This window comes from Puntigrus tetrazona, chromosome 10, assembly GCF_018831695.1.
Source record: "Puntigrus tetrazona isolate hp1 chromosome 10, ASM1883169v1, whole genome shotgun sequence".
Classification (NCBI taxonomy): domain Eukaryota; kingdom Metazoa; phylum Chordata; class Actinopteri; order Cypriniformes; family Cyprinidae; genus Puntigrus; species Puntigrus tetrazona.
Window position 1 is genome coordinate 7,951,737 of NC_056708.1, and position 16,299 is coordinate 7,968,035.

At 39.1% G+C, this 16,299-nt stretch overlaps 2 protein-coding genes across 7 annotated transcripts in view; one reads left to right on the forward strand and one right to left on the reverse strand.

Moving 5' to 3' along the window:
* Positions 1 to 53: 53 nt before the first annotated feature.
* Positions 54 to 5,134, reverse strand: nle1 (notchless homolog 1 (Drosophila)). 4 transcript variants are annotated; one of them, XM_043250165.1, is made up of 13 exons: positions 5,032 to 5,134; positions 4,710 to 4,850; positions 3,536 to 3,753; positions 3,346 to 3,425; positions 3,183 to 3,259; positions 2,987 to 3,084; positions 2,319 to 2,511; positions 2,098 to 2,233; positions 1,782 to 1,828; positions 1,496 to 1,698; positions 974 to 1,133; positions 634 to 704; positions 54 to 525 (listed from the first exon to the last, which is right to left on the reverse strand). In XM_043250165.1, exons 2-13 carry the CDS (start codon positions 4,842 to 4,844, stop codon positions 513 to 515), a joined length of 1,431 nt encoding a protein of 476 aa, XP_043106100.1. In that variant the 5' UTR covers positions 4,845 to 4,850; positions 5,032 to 5,134; the 3' UTR covers positions 54 to 512. The 4 variants fall into 4 exon arrangements, with proteins under 4 accessions (XP_043106100.1, XP_043106098.1, XP_043106097.1 ...); XM_043250163.1 differs by having other exon boundaries at positions 4,710 to 4,884; positions 5,032 to 5,105; XM_043250162.1 differs by having other exon boundaries at positions 4,710 to 4,919; positions 5,032 to 5,101.
* ltn1 (listerin E3 ubiquitin protein ligase 1) overlaps positions 5,098 to 16,299 on the forward strand; it is a 42,203-nt gene continuing 31,001 nt past the window's right edge. For all 3 annotated transcript variants that reach the window (XM_043250160.1, XM_043250159.1, XM_043250161.1), the window contains exons 1-22: positions 5,098 to 5,215; positions 5,630 to 5,836; positions 6,459 to 6,557; positions 6,824 to 7,054; positions 7,170 to 7,222; positions 7,344 to 7,524; positions 7,729 to 7,902; positions 8,103 to 8,293; positions 8,836 to 8,983; positions 9,057 to 9,791; positions 10,498 to 10,539; positions 10,649 to 10,841; positions 11,465 to 11,704; positions 11,803 to 11,956; positions 12,075 to 12,222; positions 12,490 to 12,688; positions 13,072 to 13,231; positions 13,359 to 13,463; positions 13,705 to 13,847; positions 13,962 to 14,097; positions 15,032 to 15,176; positions 15,465 to 15,678. In XM_043250160.1, the coding sequence (XP_043106095.1) occupies positions 5,174 to 5,215; positions 5,630 to 5,836; positions 6,459 to 6,557; positions 6,824 to 7,054; positions 7,170 to 7,222; positions 7,344 to 7,524; positions 7,729 to 7,902; positions 8,103 to 8,293; positions 8,836 to 8,983; positions 9,057 to 9,791; positions 10,498 to 10,539; positions 10,649 to 10,841; positions 11,465 to 11,704; positions 11,803 to 11,956; positions 12,075 to 12,222; positions 12,490 to 12,688; positions 13,072 to 13,231; positions 13,359 to 13,463; positions 13,705 to 13,847; positions 13,962 to 14,097; positions 15,032 to 15,176; positions 15,465 to 15,678 (3,940 nt within the window). In that variant the 5' untranslated portion in view covers positions 5,098 to 5,173. The remainder of the gene's footprint in view (positions 5,216 to 5,629; positions 5,837 to 6,458; positions 6,558 to 6,823; positions 7,055 to 7,169; positions 7,223 to 7,343; positions 7,525 to 7,728; positions 7,903 to 8,102; positions 8,294 to 8,835; positions 8,984 to 9,056; positions 9,792 to 10,497; positions 10,540 to 10,648; positions 10,842 to 11,464; positions 11,705 to 11,802; positions 11,957 to 12,074; positions 12,223 to 12,489; positions 12,689 to 13,071; positions 13,232 to 13,358; positions 13,464 to 13,704; positions 13,848 to 13,961; positions 14,098 to 15,031; positions 15,177 to 15,464; positions 15,679 to 16,299) is intronic.

Genomic DNA, 16,299 nt, shown 5'->3' on the forward strand with positions numbered 1-16,299 from the left:
TTGATGCTCTACAGTTGTTCGTTCAAGATAAGAAAGCCACACGATACGGGTTCCATAAAAATCCTTTTACTGATTGTTAAATGAGAAAACGTCTCTGCTGACGTAGTACGGTCCGCTGTGACGATGCTGGTTATCTCTCTGCGCTGGAGCAGACCCAGTTAATTCCGCCGGTATCGCAGCATTAGGGATTAAGTTAATTACAAAGACTGTGTGAGAAAGATTACACAGATTAGGCTGGGTCAGTTCGCCCAGCACTTCCACAGGGCAATCGCTCATTTGAGTGGGGCAAAAAAAAAAGGAAAAAAAGGCGGCAGCGTTTTATCTTCCCGCTATCTGGCCCGACACCATCTGAGAGCATTATATGTCAGCTATTGTGATGCTGTCGAAGCGGTTTCGTTGAACAGGCTAAGGCTTAATGCTCCGACACTGCTGTCCACCATGCTGTGGGGCGACGCTTCGAGACGTCCGATTGGCTGTTGGGTGCGGAGCCGAGGGCTGCTGGTTTCTCCGGGTTACTTCCTCCATCTAAAAAGGAAACAGAAGATAAGGTGCCAGGTGTTCCTGCTGGGTGGTGTGGCGCACTGCGTTGCGCGCGTGTGGAAATAAATTTGCACAGGGTGTAGGGTCACTTACATTCTTAAACACTTGTCTTTTCCACCGCTGGCCACTCTCTGTCCGTCGGGACTCCAGTCAACTGCAAAAACCTGAGCAATGAAAGAAAATTCGATTGGCGGTGTTCGATCAGGCTAAAATCACTGCTATGCTGTTGTTAATGTTTCTGGAATGTATTTTTTTTTTTTTAGCATTTTATTAGTTTCTAGTTTGGCCCATCAAAAGTCATTTTATAAAGACATGGTGAACATATGTATAACTCTTCACACACACACACACACACACACACATATATATATATATATATATATATATATATTTTATATTTTTGTGTGTGTATATATATGTGTGTGTCTCTCACCTCATCAGCGTGGCCAGGCAGATCTGCGCTCAGTTTGCCCTTCTTGATGTCCCACACCTTCAGAGTGCTGTCACTACTGCCACTGACCAACAGACGGCTGTCTGCAGACCACGCCACCTGGTACACTGGCCCCACATGACCACGGAGTGAGGTCAGGTACCTGAAACACAAAACAGAGTTCTATAAAAACACTTACACAAAGCCGGAGAAAACATGCTGTTTTTAACATTATATTTCAAGAAACTCCCTGGGTTGTTGCCATGAGCAGACGAGCAAAATATGCCGGAGCTAATGTGATTTGAGCGCCCTCTAGTGTACACTGCATGAAGTACACTATGGGCCTGTCGCTATGAACATTAATGTAGAATTAAATGTAGAATCTGCGTATTCATAGCGTATTTTCATACATGCACATACGTACTATATGCTAATATTAATACAGCACCACACACATATTATAGAAATAATATGCTATTCTGAAGATAACCAAATCAATGCAGGATTCGTGACTGTCATGCTTACTTTCCCGTCTTTCCGTCCCAGATCTTTATAGACTTATCGAAGGAAGCGCTGGCGATCAGCCGTGTGTCCGGTGAGAACAGCACCTCATTGACCAGCGCCTGGTGACCTGTCAAACGGGCCACTGGCTTCTTCTCCTCCGCTGGGTTCCATAAAAACATTGTGAAATCATCTGATCCTGATACCAGCCTCTCATGACTGTCACCCTTAAAAAAGACCAAATGTTCAGGTTTATACATAAACTCTTTCTCTTACAGGTCAGTACTGTATATGGACTGGTCTCACTCACTCTGACGCTGTTGTAGCGCTTCAAAGCCTTTTCCTTGATCTCTTCCACTGTGGAAAGTAGTTATAAATACATTTATAATCTATAAAAGATTCATATTACTTAAGTTATCACGTAAGTTTTGGGGTCAGTGCTCAAGCCACACTAATATTTTTTTTTATATTATATCTTCATTTCATTAAGTTAAATGATTATATTAGATTGCAATTATATTTCACAATATTACTGTATTTTTGATCAAATAAATGCAGCCTTGTTAACCGCAAACCTTAAAACAGTAGTGTATAATAATGAATCAAGCTCAGGTGTTGAAACATACATGATCCAGAGAGGTCCTGAGGGTTAATGGTTGCGGTAGCAGGCTCAAACGCTCCTGTGCGCAGAACGTAGTCAGTGCTGAGGGCCAGCGTGTTGACCCAGTGAGCGTGACCCTGCAGTGTACGACACTGAACCCCCTTCAGGACAGACCAGAACAGATCTTTCAGTCAAACCCTAGTAAATATAGCAATATTTAATCCATTAAGAGTGGGCACCTCTTACATCTTTGGCTCTCCAGACTTTAATGGTCCTGTCCTGAGATGAGGTGTACAGGAGACCATCACCTCCCCATTTTACACACGTCACAGACTGCGTGTGTCCGGTCAGGATCTTATCATAGCGGCCCAAAACCGTATCCCAGATCCGAATCGAACAGTCTTTACTGGTGCTAGCCAAATATCGACACTCTGGGTTCCTGTGATGGAATAAAAATTGCTGATTAATTATGTTATTTATTATTTTAAAATGTTCAGAATTATAATTGTATTAAAGTTTATACTTTTTAACAAGGTTCTATCAGTTAAACTAACAATTAAAAAATAAATTAAAAAGCATTTATTAAAAATTCATTACAAAAGATTAATACTGTAATAAATGCACTGCTGATGGTAAGTTAATTTTAGTTAACGCATTAACTAACAATAACTAAATAACTTTGTGTTACATAATTAAACAATTATTAAATAATAACATTTTAATATTACTAAATTATATTAAATTATTATAAAAAGTATATTAATGTTAAATACAAAACTAAAAAAATAATCTAATTATTATAATTTATGATAAATTCGATAGTCAATTCATTGTAAATTTAAATGAGCTCATGAAAATTAGCAGATATAAAACATAATTTAAATACAAGGCCAGATAGATTGTTCCAAACTCACAGGTGAAGAGGTTCCCAGCACAGCCAGGTGATCCACTTCGTATGTCCCGTCAAAGGCTTTCCAATCTGACTTCCTGTGATTGGATCCCACAAAAAGATCTGCAAAGATCCCAGGAGATATAAAACAACATGTTACACCTTAAGAACGTCTAGTACACTGGAATATCGGTGACTTGTAATAAGAGCGACATGCTGACCTGACTGTTTTTGCACCCTGATGCTAGTTTCTTGCCATCTGGAGACCAGGCAATGGATAAAACCCAATGTGTGTGTCCTTAGAAAACATGATGGAAAAATGTCAGACGCACGGTTAAACGTACATACACCCTGTTTTTTATATCTTTGAGCAAAAAAGCTGACCCCTAGCAGTGTGGTGAGGCGTTTCTGTGCTCAGATCCCAAAACCTCACTGTCGTGTCCCCTGATCCGCTGGCAAGATATCTGAGGAACATCCCCAAAAGCTTTATTAGAATGCATGCAGCCTGATTTGTTACATGTTTTTTCTGTATTTATATAACTGAATATGTAACGTCACTGTTTAATCCACTTACTTTCCTGTAGGGCTGAAGGCCACAGAGATGACGGCCTCCGTGTGGCCCTCCAAAGAGCTGGTGCACCGAGCCACGGCCCGCACGCGAAACACGGCCTGCGGCTGGTAAACAACCGGCAGCACCTGCTCAGTCTCCAGGCCCAGCGTCTGCACACAGGAACCCAGGTTTGACACCACCTCGGCATCCTTCACAAAGAACAGGAACGGCACAGGCTCCTCCTGCACACAGACAGAAAAGATCATGGTTATGAAACTATACGATCTGTAGAAAATCATAAAGGAAAGGTAATACATGTTTTAAGCAAAGCTGTTATTGAACAAGGCTTGCTGATGTTGTTAGCTTTTTTTTCAACATAAAGACTATTGGTGTAAATATGGAAACAGAAAAACATGGTCATCATTTCTTTTGTGGGTTTCAATTCAATTCAATTCAATTCAAGTTTATTTGTATAGCGCTTTTTACAATGGCTATTGTTCCAAAGCAGCTTCACAAAAGCAAATCATTACACAACAGGATGAATTACAATACAAGAAACTTCAAGATAGAATTAATCCAGACGGAAGGTTAAGTTTTCAACCACTAAATTATTTATATTTTTTGCCATTTACTCAGTTCTAAGAAACTAAACTCCAAGTAATAATGTAGCACGTAATAAAAGCTCAATTACATTATTTTTACTTCATTATTTACAAAGCATTGTATTAATAACCACAGAATTATTATTATTTTTATATATTATATTTTTTTATTGTAATATTTGGTGTTTTTTTATATAGTATGTCACACTGCTGTCACATCATGTCAAGTACCCATATATATAAACAACACACGATTTTGTACTTTATAGATCGCAATAAACTATGTATACGTTACTGTTTGGGGTCACTGAGATACTTTGAGAATGTATTACTTTATTTATAACAGGTGCATTACGTACATCAAAACTGACAGTTGAGACATTTTCATTGTTGCAAAATATAACAACTGTTTCCATCATTGATAAAATACGAAAGGTTTCTTGAGCACAAAATCAAAATATGAGAATGATTTTTAAAAGATCATGTGACACTGAAGACAGTATGGTTCTAAAAGAATAGATCATACGCACTATACTCCAATACATCATGGGCTCTGACAACTGGAGGAAGTACATACTTCAGTCCTTCATCCCTACCTTCTGTAACAGCGCGTTGCAGACCAGCTGCAGTTTTTCCGGACTGATGTCCAGCGGCACATCGAAGGGGGATCCTAGTACCTCACCGCTCTCATTCTGGAGCTGGATCAACACACGCTCCCCGTCCACGCTCATCTTTCTCTTCCGACGAGAAACACGCTGAAATAGTTATTCACTACCAGCACGTGAGCCAGCAAATGGCAGAACAGCCTTTTTTAAATCAAGCTTATTGTCAGTAAGCTATTATACATGTAAAAAGATAAACAAGAATTCCATGGGTATACAGAATACGCCAGTATCCGGATAGTAAAAACAGAAATACCTGTGGTTGTTGATAACGGCACACTCCACGCGTGCAACTTTATGTGTTTTGGGCGCGCGCAAAGTACGTGTGCGTGACATCATAACCGCGCGCCTAGTGTGACTCAAGTCGGAAAAGAAGCAGAAGCTCAGCCGACGAGAGAATGGGTGGCAAAAATAAACAGAGAACGAAAGGAAATGTTCGGGTAAGAAAAGCAAGAGCTGTTATATTATTAACATTTTCTCCCTACAATCTAAAGCGGTAAAATAATGGCAAAAGAATCTACAACTGGTCAGTGTTGTAAACTATGACAGCACACATGGATAGCTCACTACAACACATTGTTGATATTGTGTACTTCTTGTTCACGTCTGTCTTTTATTAAAGTAAAGTGATTTATGAAACGTTTGATGTGACATTCATAATCGTGTCTGTTATATAAACCTGTGTTCTTAGGGTCCTGACGTCACGTGTTTGTAGTGTAATCAGATAAAAAGTGCATAAGTTGAGCAACCATTTATGATAGTGGGCTAAACTGACTATACCATAAGACCGTGATCATCTAGACAGGAAATGGTGATGAATGTGTAATGACAGCCCTGTCATTTCTGTCTTTCAGCCATCCAGCAGTGGCAGAGCCGCTGATCTGTTGGCCAGGGAAAGTGGCATTGTCCCGGGGTTTGTGGGATTTGGTGTTTCCACCTCCAGTGACCCAGGATACGTACCTGCAGTACAGGGAGCAGAGGAGATAGACAACCTAGTGGATGCAGACTTCCGCATGGTTCTGCGGAAGCTTTCCAAGAGAGATGCAGTCACAAAATTGAAGGTATTATTTGTTGTGATTGTTAGGAGTTCTGCGTTGCCTACCAGGCAAATGTTTGAAAAGAGATGAGTATTGAAGTATTAAAATGTCGATCACTAAGCAACATCAAGGTCATTCTTGATCTCCACGCTTATTTTCTTAAGTGTTGAAGACTGTAATTGTTGTAGAGGTAGGACTACATGGAGTTCCTGAATGCTAGTATTTTCTATTTTCTTCTTGCTTCTGTTGATATTCCAAGTACCAGATATGTGTGTGTAAGTGTAAGTGATTCTTACATGTAAATAGATGTAAGAAAAAAAAGGTACATTCATGTAGGTTATACATTTTTTTAAAAAGCACAAAAGTAAACTAAACACAAATTTGCCATTTAATATATTGGAAATATTAGTTCTTAACATCTAACACGATACAGCATGTAATAGTGTGGTTAAAATCTAGATCTAAAATCCAAAAACTATATAGGGTATATTGAAAATTTAACCATTTATTTGAACTGCAATGTCAGTAAATAAACTGCGTAATCTAATCCCATTACTTATATATAAACCATTCAATTCATAAAACACTTCATTTAACTGACTCAGTAATTGAATGACACATAAATCCTGGTTAATGTGTATTTCAGGCAGTGCAAGAGTTTGGAGCAATGTGTCAAGAGCGAGAGCCTGATGTTGTAAAAGGTGTTCTCCCATACTGGCCTCGGATATACTGCCGAATATCAGTGGTAAGGAAGAACGACAACCCTAGCATTATTTGTATATTATTTATTGATATTTATAATTTTATCTTGTATGTAGTTTTATTTCATTTTTTCATTTTAAAGATTTTGTGTTAAATAAGAATTGGGCAAAACTGGGTGGTCTCAGATATGTGAACCCCAGTTTCTATTGAAGCAGCAAGTTGTTTAATTATGTCAGATTTAAACATATCATTTAATAGTCTATTTGTGTAAATAAAAGGTTAGCTTAATGCATAATATGTTTTCATCAGGACCACGACCGCCGCGTGCGAGAGGCCACGCAGCTGGCCTTTGAGCAGCTGGTTTTAAAAGTGAAGAGGAATTTGGCCCCCTACCTGAAGAGCATCATGGGGCACTGGCTCATCTCTCAGTGTGACACGTACTCTCCTGCTGCCTCGGCTGCCAGCTCTGCTTTCCAGGCCGCATTTCCCCTGAATAAACAAGCAGAGGCCATCAGCTTCTGTAAAGATGAGGTTGTGAATGTAAGAAAAAGCTTATCTTAAGCTCGCATTGAGGAAAAATGACACACTGCAGAATGTTTGATGCGGGTTGACATCGCTCAGCGAAAGTTCAAAAAACATTTTCTGTGATTCTCAGGTTCTCCAAGACAACTTGCTGAAAGAAACGGCTGACACTCTCAGTGATCCTCAGTGAGTGTAGGATATGCGCAAGAATAACCTGATAGTGATATTGGTTTTGATTTGTTGGTCATGTTGATGATATATGTCGTTTATGTATAGAATATTTTTATTTAGTTTTATTTTTGTACAGGAGTGTTCCAGAGGAGGAGCGAGAGGCGAAGTACATCCGTCTGTTGACCTGCTCTTTGCTGGCTCTAAAGAGACTGCTGAGCGTTTTACCCGAGCAGGACAGAGAGCTGCTGAAGGAGCGACTGACCCAACTCCTCGCACAGGGAAAATTCTGGAAGTACAGCAAACACAAGACCCCACAGGTGAGCCTAACCTGTATCCTAACCTTTCTAGCTCTTAAGATAATTTACAACCAGAAAAATGACTAGGTTTTGTGTAAGATGTCACTGAGATATGCAGTGTTATTAAAAAAAATGTTACATGTAAAGGTGCCGTTGAATTATTCACACTGTGTTTTGTACTGTACTGTTTGTTAGCTGTTTATTTGAAGATTTTTATTTTTTTAGATTCGAGGGGCGTTCTTTGAGCTGATTGCTACCATGTGTGCGCACACACCCCAGCTGATCCAGGCAGAAGCGGCCCGAGCGTGTTCTTCTGTGCTGCTGTCAATCGATGACACAGACCCGGTGGTGCTGCCCCCTCTGTGGGAGGCGGTCCTCCATATTCTGTCCTGCGTTGATGTGAGACTGATGTTTTTTTTTTACGCAGAAAAATACCTTACTGTTTAATAGTTCAGTAAATACTACTAAGCCCAACCTTTTAAAAAGTAGTTAACCTGTCGTAACCCGTATCCATTCTAGAAATGTTGTTGCGCCTTATAGCTGTATGTTGTCGCCGCTAATTCAGAATCAGTTATCGTGTGAACCGCTGTCGTGTGCAGAACTGCTGGGCGCATGTCAATGCCAGGAAAGGTGTGATGCCGAAGCTCTGGGTGCTTCTTAAAGAAGGAGGTCGTGGTCTTGCAACATCTCTGCATCCAAACCTGCTTCCGTTTATAAGCAAACTGCCGGCTGAGATCACACAGCCCAACTTGGAGTTCTCCAGGGCATTCCTCACATCTGTCATAGAGGGGTAAATGATGTCCTGTCATTATTCATATAGTCATCATTCTGTTTTCATGCGTTTCATAAAATAGGCAAATTTTCAACTTCCCTACAGTTTTGCCATTTTTGAATACATTCAGTCGATCTCTGATCTCTGGTCTGATCTAAATTTCTTGCGCAGCACCTGAAAATGATGGGGACTATTTTCAGGCGCTGAGTAATATCCTTGCCCCTGCTGCAGCCATGCAAACTTTCTTGATTATTACACCGGAATGAGAGTATAATTTCTAGCCATATCGGTTTAGAAACTATATGTACATTGTGCCTTAGTACACAATGTAACTACAGAAGAGTCAAGTTTTAAATAGGAAAAATATAGAAACTTTTTGCCAGTTGAAAAGTGATGCTAATGGTCTAATCAGATTCAGTGATCTATACTATCTATACACCAGTGATGATACAGTACAACTGTATATAATTACATTTCAGAATTTATTACGATAGAAAATTGTTATTGTATATTGTAATAATATATTTGGTGAGCATATGAGACTGTTCTGTTTGGTCCAGGCTGTCGAGCGATCGTGCCACGTCCAGTCCCTCAGAGAGTGCAGCCATTATTTTTGCCACAATGGAGTGCCTTCGGTTCATCATCCTACAGAATGCTGGAGACGAGCAGGAGCAAAGAAACATCCAGAACATGCTGATCTCAGAACAGGTCTGTGGGTTACAATGAAAAGGTCTCCCTCGAAGTCTGCTAATATCTCATAGATTAAACTCTCTCTTCACAGCTCCTGCCGTTGATTGACAGAGCTCTGGGACACCCATCGCTGCAGACGGGTCCTCTGTTCCCTCAGGTCTCTGATATGCTGCTGTCCTGGGAAAAGCGGGTGGCTGGGAAAGAGGCTCCCACCTTTCAAAGACTGCTGTCAGACTTCTGGGAGGGTCTGGGTCGTCTGTGCACAGCATACGTAGACTGTGAAGAAGCCAAGCAAACAGCCCTGGAGGGCATTGCCTCGCTCCTGCAGATTATGCATAACCCGAACAGTGCCAGTAAAAAGGCTAAGAAGAAGAAAACTGTGAAAATTTGCTTCACGGACATGGAAGAAAGAGGCCAAGGAGAGGAACCTCCCAGGGAAGCTCCAGCGGTCGAGGAGCAGCACTGTCCCTTGAGAAACGGACACCTGCTGGATTTGGTGTGCCAGCTGGCGGAGCTCAACATGGTGTACGTGAGTGAACGGGAGTCGGAAAGGCACCTGCGCTTTTTGTCTCAGCTGCTTGGGGTGTTCCCGAGTCCTCAGGTGTTCCAGGTGCTGCTGAGGCCGGAGGAAATGAAGCCTGAAATGGGGCCGGAGCTCAGGCCGCTCGCTGAGAACGCAGCTGTCCACTTTCTTCTACAAAGAGTGACTGTGTGGTTAAAACAAGACAACAGGAAGGACACTGACTTCCTGGTAGACATGGTTTTCAGTTCGCTGCAGTGCTGCAGCTCCAGTGATGACAAGACGCTGATCCTCAACCACATCAGTGTAAGAGACCCACATGGCTCGGGAGATTGGGATGCTACAGGGATATATTAATGCTCTAACCTTTTAAAGGGTATCATTAGACATGGCACAAAGTAACAGCACCAGCGTAATAACAGACACCGGTCTTCAGAAAAGAATTATATTTATTAAAAAACAATAAAGTTATTATAGTAATTAGATTTTTTTTCTGACATTTTTGCAAACGCCTTGATAATATAATGATAATTTGTTAATACGATAATATAATATAATATATTTAATAATTTATACAATAAAATATTTATAGAAAGGGCTCTCAGTATTAAAATTTTCTTTCTTTGCCAACTATTTTAATATTATTATTATTATTATTATTATTATTATTATTATTATTTTTGGGAATGGTAGGATTATTAATACTTTTGAGGTAGAAATTAATACTTTTATTCACCAACGATGCTATATTGACCAAAACTAAAAAAAACCCTTTTTGTAACATTATAAATGTCTTTACAAATCGAAATATACTTTTAAGTATAAACATAAGTAAATAAACGTGAAAATAAAGATAAATGTAAACATATTCATTAAAGAGTCTTTATATTTCCAGTATAAAAGGTTTACATTTTTCAACTTTTTTTACATCACATTTGTTTATTAAAAAATATTTCCTCTAATATACAAGCATGTAATATCAATAATCAGTTGTTTGTCTTTTTTAACACAGAGGGATTTGAATTGGAGTGTGACTCTTCAGCTTATCGAAAAGGTATCTGTTTTAATTAACCTTATCACTTCCATTACATTTAGCTTTTTCTCAATGTTTTGTATTGAAGAAACATAGGGATAACTAAATCTTTTGTTCCCGTTCATGACAGGCGTGTTCAGATCCTGTCCGTTTGGAGGTGTGTGTCGGCTGGCTGAGGGGTCCAGTGTTGGGAGAGAGGTTGGTGGGTCTGGCTGGAGAGCTGTGTGTGATGGGTCTGCGAGGATCACCTTCTTCATCATCCCATCATCATGTACACGGCTGGCCTCTCATCAGCCTGGCTCTGTCACAGCAGCACAATAATGGTAAGTCTACATCTCATCGCTACCCAAAAACTACCACCTGATGTCTTGCATATTGCAGTTAAAACTCACTTTTTTTACTTTTATAATACAAGCTCTTGGATAACGCATTTGAAGGAATTAAATACCAGAATTTCCTGGCAAGAAGTCGTTGGTAGAAACATTGTGCGCAAAAATGAGTGACGGCATTAATGGCTTAGCCAACAAATTTTACAGTGAAGAATCCAATGAAATGCTTGACTTCTTCCAAAAAACTTTTACCAAGGCTGTATTTATTTAATGCAGTAATATTGTGAAATGCTATTGCAATTTAAAATAAGTTTTATTTTATTTTTATATATATATCTCCAGTCTTCAGTGACACATGACCCATTAGAAATGATTTTAATTAGCAGAAAGTTCAAAAGAACAGCATTTATTTTAAATCTACTGTATATCAGTTTAATGCGTTTTTGCTGAAAAAGTATGAATTTATTCCAACAAAACAAAATAAATAAAATCTTACTGACCCTATACTTTTGTATGACACTCAATGTCTCGTTATGGGACTATTTTTATGTGTTGCAAATGACTTGATGGTTGGCTTAAAGGAAATAATGCTGTTTTGCTCTTTCTTCTTTCTGCAGCGCCTCTCATTGGCAAGGCCTATGTCAAGCAGATCATTGACAAGCTTCACGCCACCTTGTCAGAAGCAAAGGGCATGTCAGACGCCGGGAACATTGAGCCTCTGGTCACTTTCATCTCTGATGTGGCTGCGACCTTCTTTTCTTCGGTGAAAGGCTGCCTGCTGCTTGCGTCTGCCGAGGACCTGCTTATGACCGTTTTTCAACTTTGCGCACAGGACCAAATCTCCGCTCACCTCTCAGGTATAGACTCAAGAACTAGACTTTTAAATAGTTGTTTCTTTCAATATTGCACAATTGCGTGTATCGGTTTTACATGCGTGTCTGTTTTTTCCCTGCAGATGCTCTTCTCCTAAAGCTGCAGCAGGCCTACACTGCTGGCGTTCAATCACTGATCACTCACCTGGGTGCAGGGTTCACAAAGGGCACTCTCCTCCACAACATTGCACTCTGGGTTAAAAGTCAGCTACTCACCATGCCACTGACAGTCAAAAGGTCTCAGAAGGACTCATCTCTCATCTGCTTTCTCTGAATACTGTTGTTTTTGTAAAGTTTGGATAGCTAAAAGTATTGTTTGGGAACTTGTCTCAATCTCCTCTGTTATTAATGTCAGTCTGCAGGTTCTGGTGCAGGCTGTCGAAAGTCTGGCTCAGACCATCGCCTCAGCCCAGAACACCAGCTGTCTCCTGTCTCAGTTTATCTGCTGTCTTACTCCTACTGAAGAGGAATGGAGTTGCATTAGGCGGGCCCTGCCCCCTCAGGTACTCAGCCAGTCACAAATGACATTCATAAAAGCAAAACAAGCTGACAAAATGGCTAAATACTGGCTTAATGTGTTTATACAGTGGTAAAAAGAAGGTACTTCCTTAAAGAAATAGTTCACCCAAAAATGAAAATTCTGTCATTAATTGCACTGATGTCACATGGACTAATTTATTGATGTCTTTACTGCCTTTCTTGGCCATGGCGATTTAATATGGCAAAAATATCATTTCATTTTAATTAATTACCTTTGTGCATCTCTGCAGTGGGTGAAACGCCCTCTACTGTGCGGTCGTCTCAGAGTCACCGGTGAATACCCCTGCATGGGCTTTTTTTCGACTAACCAGCTGCCCGCACACCTGTGTGTAAGTGCATTACTGGGCAGAATCATCTTCACTGCAGCTTCACCTGACGACCAGCAGGTGGAGGCAGACTTCTCTGAAATTCCTGATCTCAAACACATAGGTGAGACTTGCACAATTTTTTGCTCATGCATTACATGTTCTGAAAGGATAATAAAACACTAGAGGATGATATATCGTGAATCAGTCTTAATAACAGTAGTATTTTCATGAAATGCATACAATTATCAGTTGCCACTTTATATCTCCATATCTTATAATCTTATTATAGTGATATTTAAATGCTAGTTTTATTATTGGAGCTCTGTAGTTTTTATTGCGGGGGCAAACATATAATGCAATGAAATATAATGTTTCGAGACTTGAAGACGATCTCAAGATGCAAAATATATTTTTTTTATGTTGGTTTAGGGACCCTAATCAAATATGATACAGCAAGCTTTATAGAGTTAAAATAAATTGTCATCAATAATTGTTTTAATGTAGTTTCAGAGATTTTCTATGGACTTCAGTGGTGTGAAGAAATGGAGCTTTCACCATCCTTGGTGTCTGAATATCACAAGCTGTTGCAGTCCTGGAACTTAGAGCAGAGAATCCACAGCAACAGCCTGATCCAAACTACTCTGTCACACACACTTTTCACAAGGTCAGCTCATTCACGTGACATCTATTTATTCTCAGCAATTTCACTAGAAATGGCCTAGCATGTGTGTAAATATGCTTATTTACAAATAAAGACATCTCGTTGACCCTTTCATTACTTTTAATCACAGGTCACAAGAAGAGGGCTCCCTTTGGTCGCTGGCTCTGGCAAAATACATGCAGAACAGCAAAATGGAACCAAGCCACATTAAGAACTTGTATGGCAACGTAGAAAGGTAAGATATTGATCAAAGCGCACCAAAACACACAAAACAAATGCATAATATATGTGTATTTATTTAACAAAAAAACTTTGGATGTGATTCGTTGAGATTAAGTGTTTGCTGATTAATATTTTAGTTTTCCAGGTTTCTTTTATTTACCTGAAATAGAAATCTCTGATAGAAATGTCAGCCAAGCCCGCAAGGTGCTTTTGACGTTCCTGCTGATTCTGTTGCTTTTTTGTGTGTTTGTCAGTTTCTTCCCCCTGTCAGAACACAGCGTGAGCACGGTGCAGGTCTTGTGTCCATTTCTAGCCAGCGAAGAGAGAGAATCCCTCATCGCCTTGTGTGTCGCTGAGCTCCTTAACTGGCAGGACGGAGAGCAGGACTGCATCGACAGTGAGATTCAAATCATATACACACACGCACTGCACATGATGAGTCATATAGGCCGAGCAGCACCAATCTCCCTCACTTAGGTGATGCGAAACGTATAATGTTGCGTGTGTGTAGGTGTGCGGGGCTGTCTGGCCGTGCTGCTCTGCTGTCTTCAGGCCAACACGGCTGTGGAGGATGAGATCTTGTTGGCTGTCGTAGCCACGATTGCCGAATGGAGGAACAGTAGAGAGGAGTGGTTCCTCTTCAGCAGGTGAGATTGTGCCTCAGCTATGTGTATCTCTGTAATGAGGAAGGCGGCAGAGGCAGTCGTATTTATGCCAGAGCTGTGGCCGTGATGCTCAAGTGGGTGATGCAGGTGTTTGTTTGCCCTCTTCATTGTAAAAACACATTAAATATTTAAAATATTTCAAAGAATAATATAATATAATATACCAAATATCGAAAAGATCAACTAAAATATTTCCCATCCCATTATTATATTTTTGATTTAAAACAATAGCTAGTATAACAATGCTAAATGCATGAAGAATGTGTAGCAACTTGAAATAATACATAACATTATATCAAAATTTAATTAATGCAGAAAAACTGAAAAAAAAAAAAAAAAAAAAAAAAGGTTTAGTATTTTGGAAGAAAATATATAAAATATAAATTCAGTAAGCAATACAAACTAATTATGACTAGCAGAACAATGTTAAATGTAATGTGATGCATAACAATATTCAAACATTAATGCGGTAGAGAGAAAAATCAACAAATAAAAAGAACTTTTCCATATGAAATTAATAACAAGTAATAATAAAAAAGAATAGCTATCATAAAACAAATTATGCCTAATAATAATAATAATAATATATTTAAAAAGTTCTTGGCCTAAGCCAGGATTAGGGCATAGTTCAATTAGGGCATTTAATGAATTTATATAAAGATGCCTTAGAAAAAAAGAAAAAAAACATTACTGGTGTGCATATTAAGACAAAACAAAGGCACTGATATGTTTTAAGGTCAGTCAGTGCAAGTTTCTTTCAGTTGAAACAGCTCCAATTTACATTTTATTCTAGGACTAGGCCCAAGCCTCGTCTGTGAAACCAGGGGCTTATTATTTAATTAAATGAAATTTAATTAAATTAAATATATATTGTTTTTTTTTTTTTTTTTTTTTTTTGCTGTGTGTCAATTTGCAGAGACCTTGGAAAAGTCTCCGCCGCAGGGCTCTTATTGGCAGTGGAAATGATCCGTTTCCTGTGCTGGATGGTGGATCATTCTCCCACAGTCCTGGGAAACACTCATTGGGATCTCCTGCTCTGCTCGATGCTGGCATGGCTTGAGGTGAGATTTCTCTCTCCATCTTCATTCACACTGTTTGCATGCAGCAGACAGGCTCACAGCGACACTTTCCCCGTCCTTTCCAGAAATTTCCACCCCAGCGCACAATCAAATCTGCATTTTGAATAGATCTTATTTTAACACCAAGTGTAAATGAGATATGAGATGCTTTACACATATGGCTGATCTTATAAATAATGACGCGTACGCTGAGAAGCGCGCTGCATACTGACGACGATCTAAGCGAATGTCATTTTTAATCAGCGCAACATGTAATTGTGTTTTTCACAGACCGCCAGTGAGAACAGCAGCATGTTCTGGAATCCTTGGGTGCAGCTGTTTGTGTGTGCAAACTGTGAGCTGATTGTTAGGCTGAGCGAGTTTTTCACATCGCCCCCTGCTGGCGTGGAGGAACAGCTTCCTCCCGAGCTGAACTCTGAGTGGAAGGAGTTCTTTTTGGAGGGAATTCACAACCTTTTGCTCCCACTGCTTATTAAAATCCCTGGTGAGTCACCTTAATAAAAAAACTTTAAGTTTAGTTTGTGGTTTAGCTATTATTATTATTATTTTTTTTATATCTACACTACCAGAATTGCCTGCTTTACATAACTTTTTTTTCTAGTCCTTATTGTACATTGGGTTTGATGTTACACCTTATATTGTTAAATCATGTATTATATTATATATTATGTATATATAAATTATAAATGATGTTGTTTAGTATTCGTGTGTAATGACACTGTGCACCCTTTATTTATGTTAAAATGTAAAAGCTGCTTGTGATAGGCATTGATTCATAATGTGATGAAATTACAATATTTAACTGTACATTTAAATCAAACCTGTAAATCAAAGTGTTACTACCCACACCTACCAATCTAAATTGTTGTTGTTATTATTATTATTATTATTATTATTATTATTTTTGTGTATTGTGCATTTTACAGATTTTTTTGCAGTGCACTTTGGACAGTTTTTATTGCTATTTTATTTTATTACACAGTAAAATTTCACATACAATGATTAAACAATAGGTTTTTTTTTTAATTTTACTACTGTTTTATAGTGTAATTAAAGCTCCATCACTAAGCAAAACAACCAAAAGAGCTATCTATAAATTATTCAG

Excerpts from the sequence above, each read along its gene's own strand:
- nle1 (XM_043250165.1), bottom strand. The coding sequence starts at position 4,844 with ATGAGCGTGGACGGGGAGCGTGTGTTGATCCAGCTCCAGAATGAGAGC. Across the intron at positions 3,085-3,182 it reads CAGGGTGCAAAAACAGTCAG|ATCTTTTTGTGGGATCCAAT; the intron begins GTCAGCATGTCG and ends GGATCTTTGCAG. Across the intron at positions 1,699-1,781 it reads AGCGCTACAACAGCGTCAGA|GGTGACAGTCATGAGAGGCT; the intron begins GTGAGTGAGACC and ends GTCTTTTTTAAG.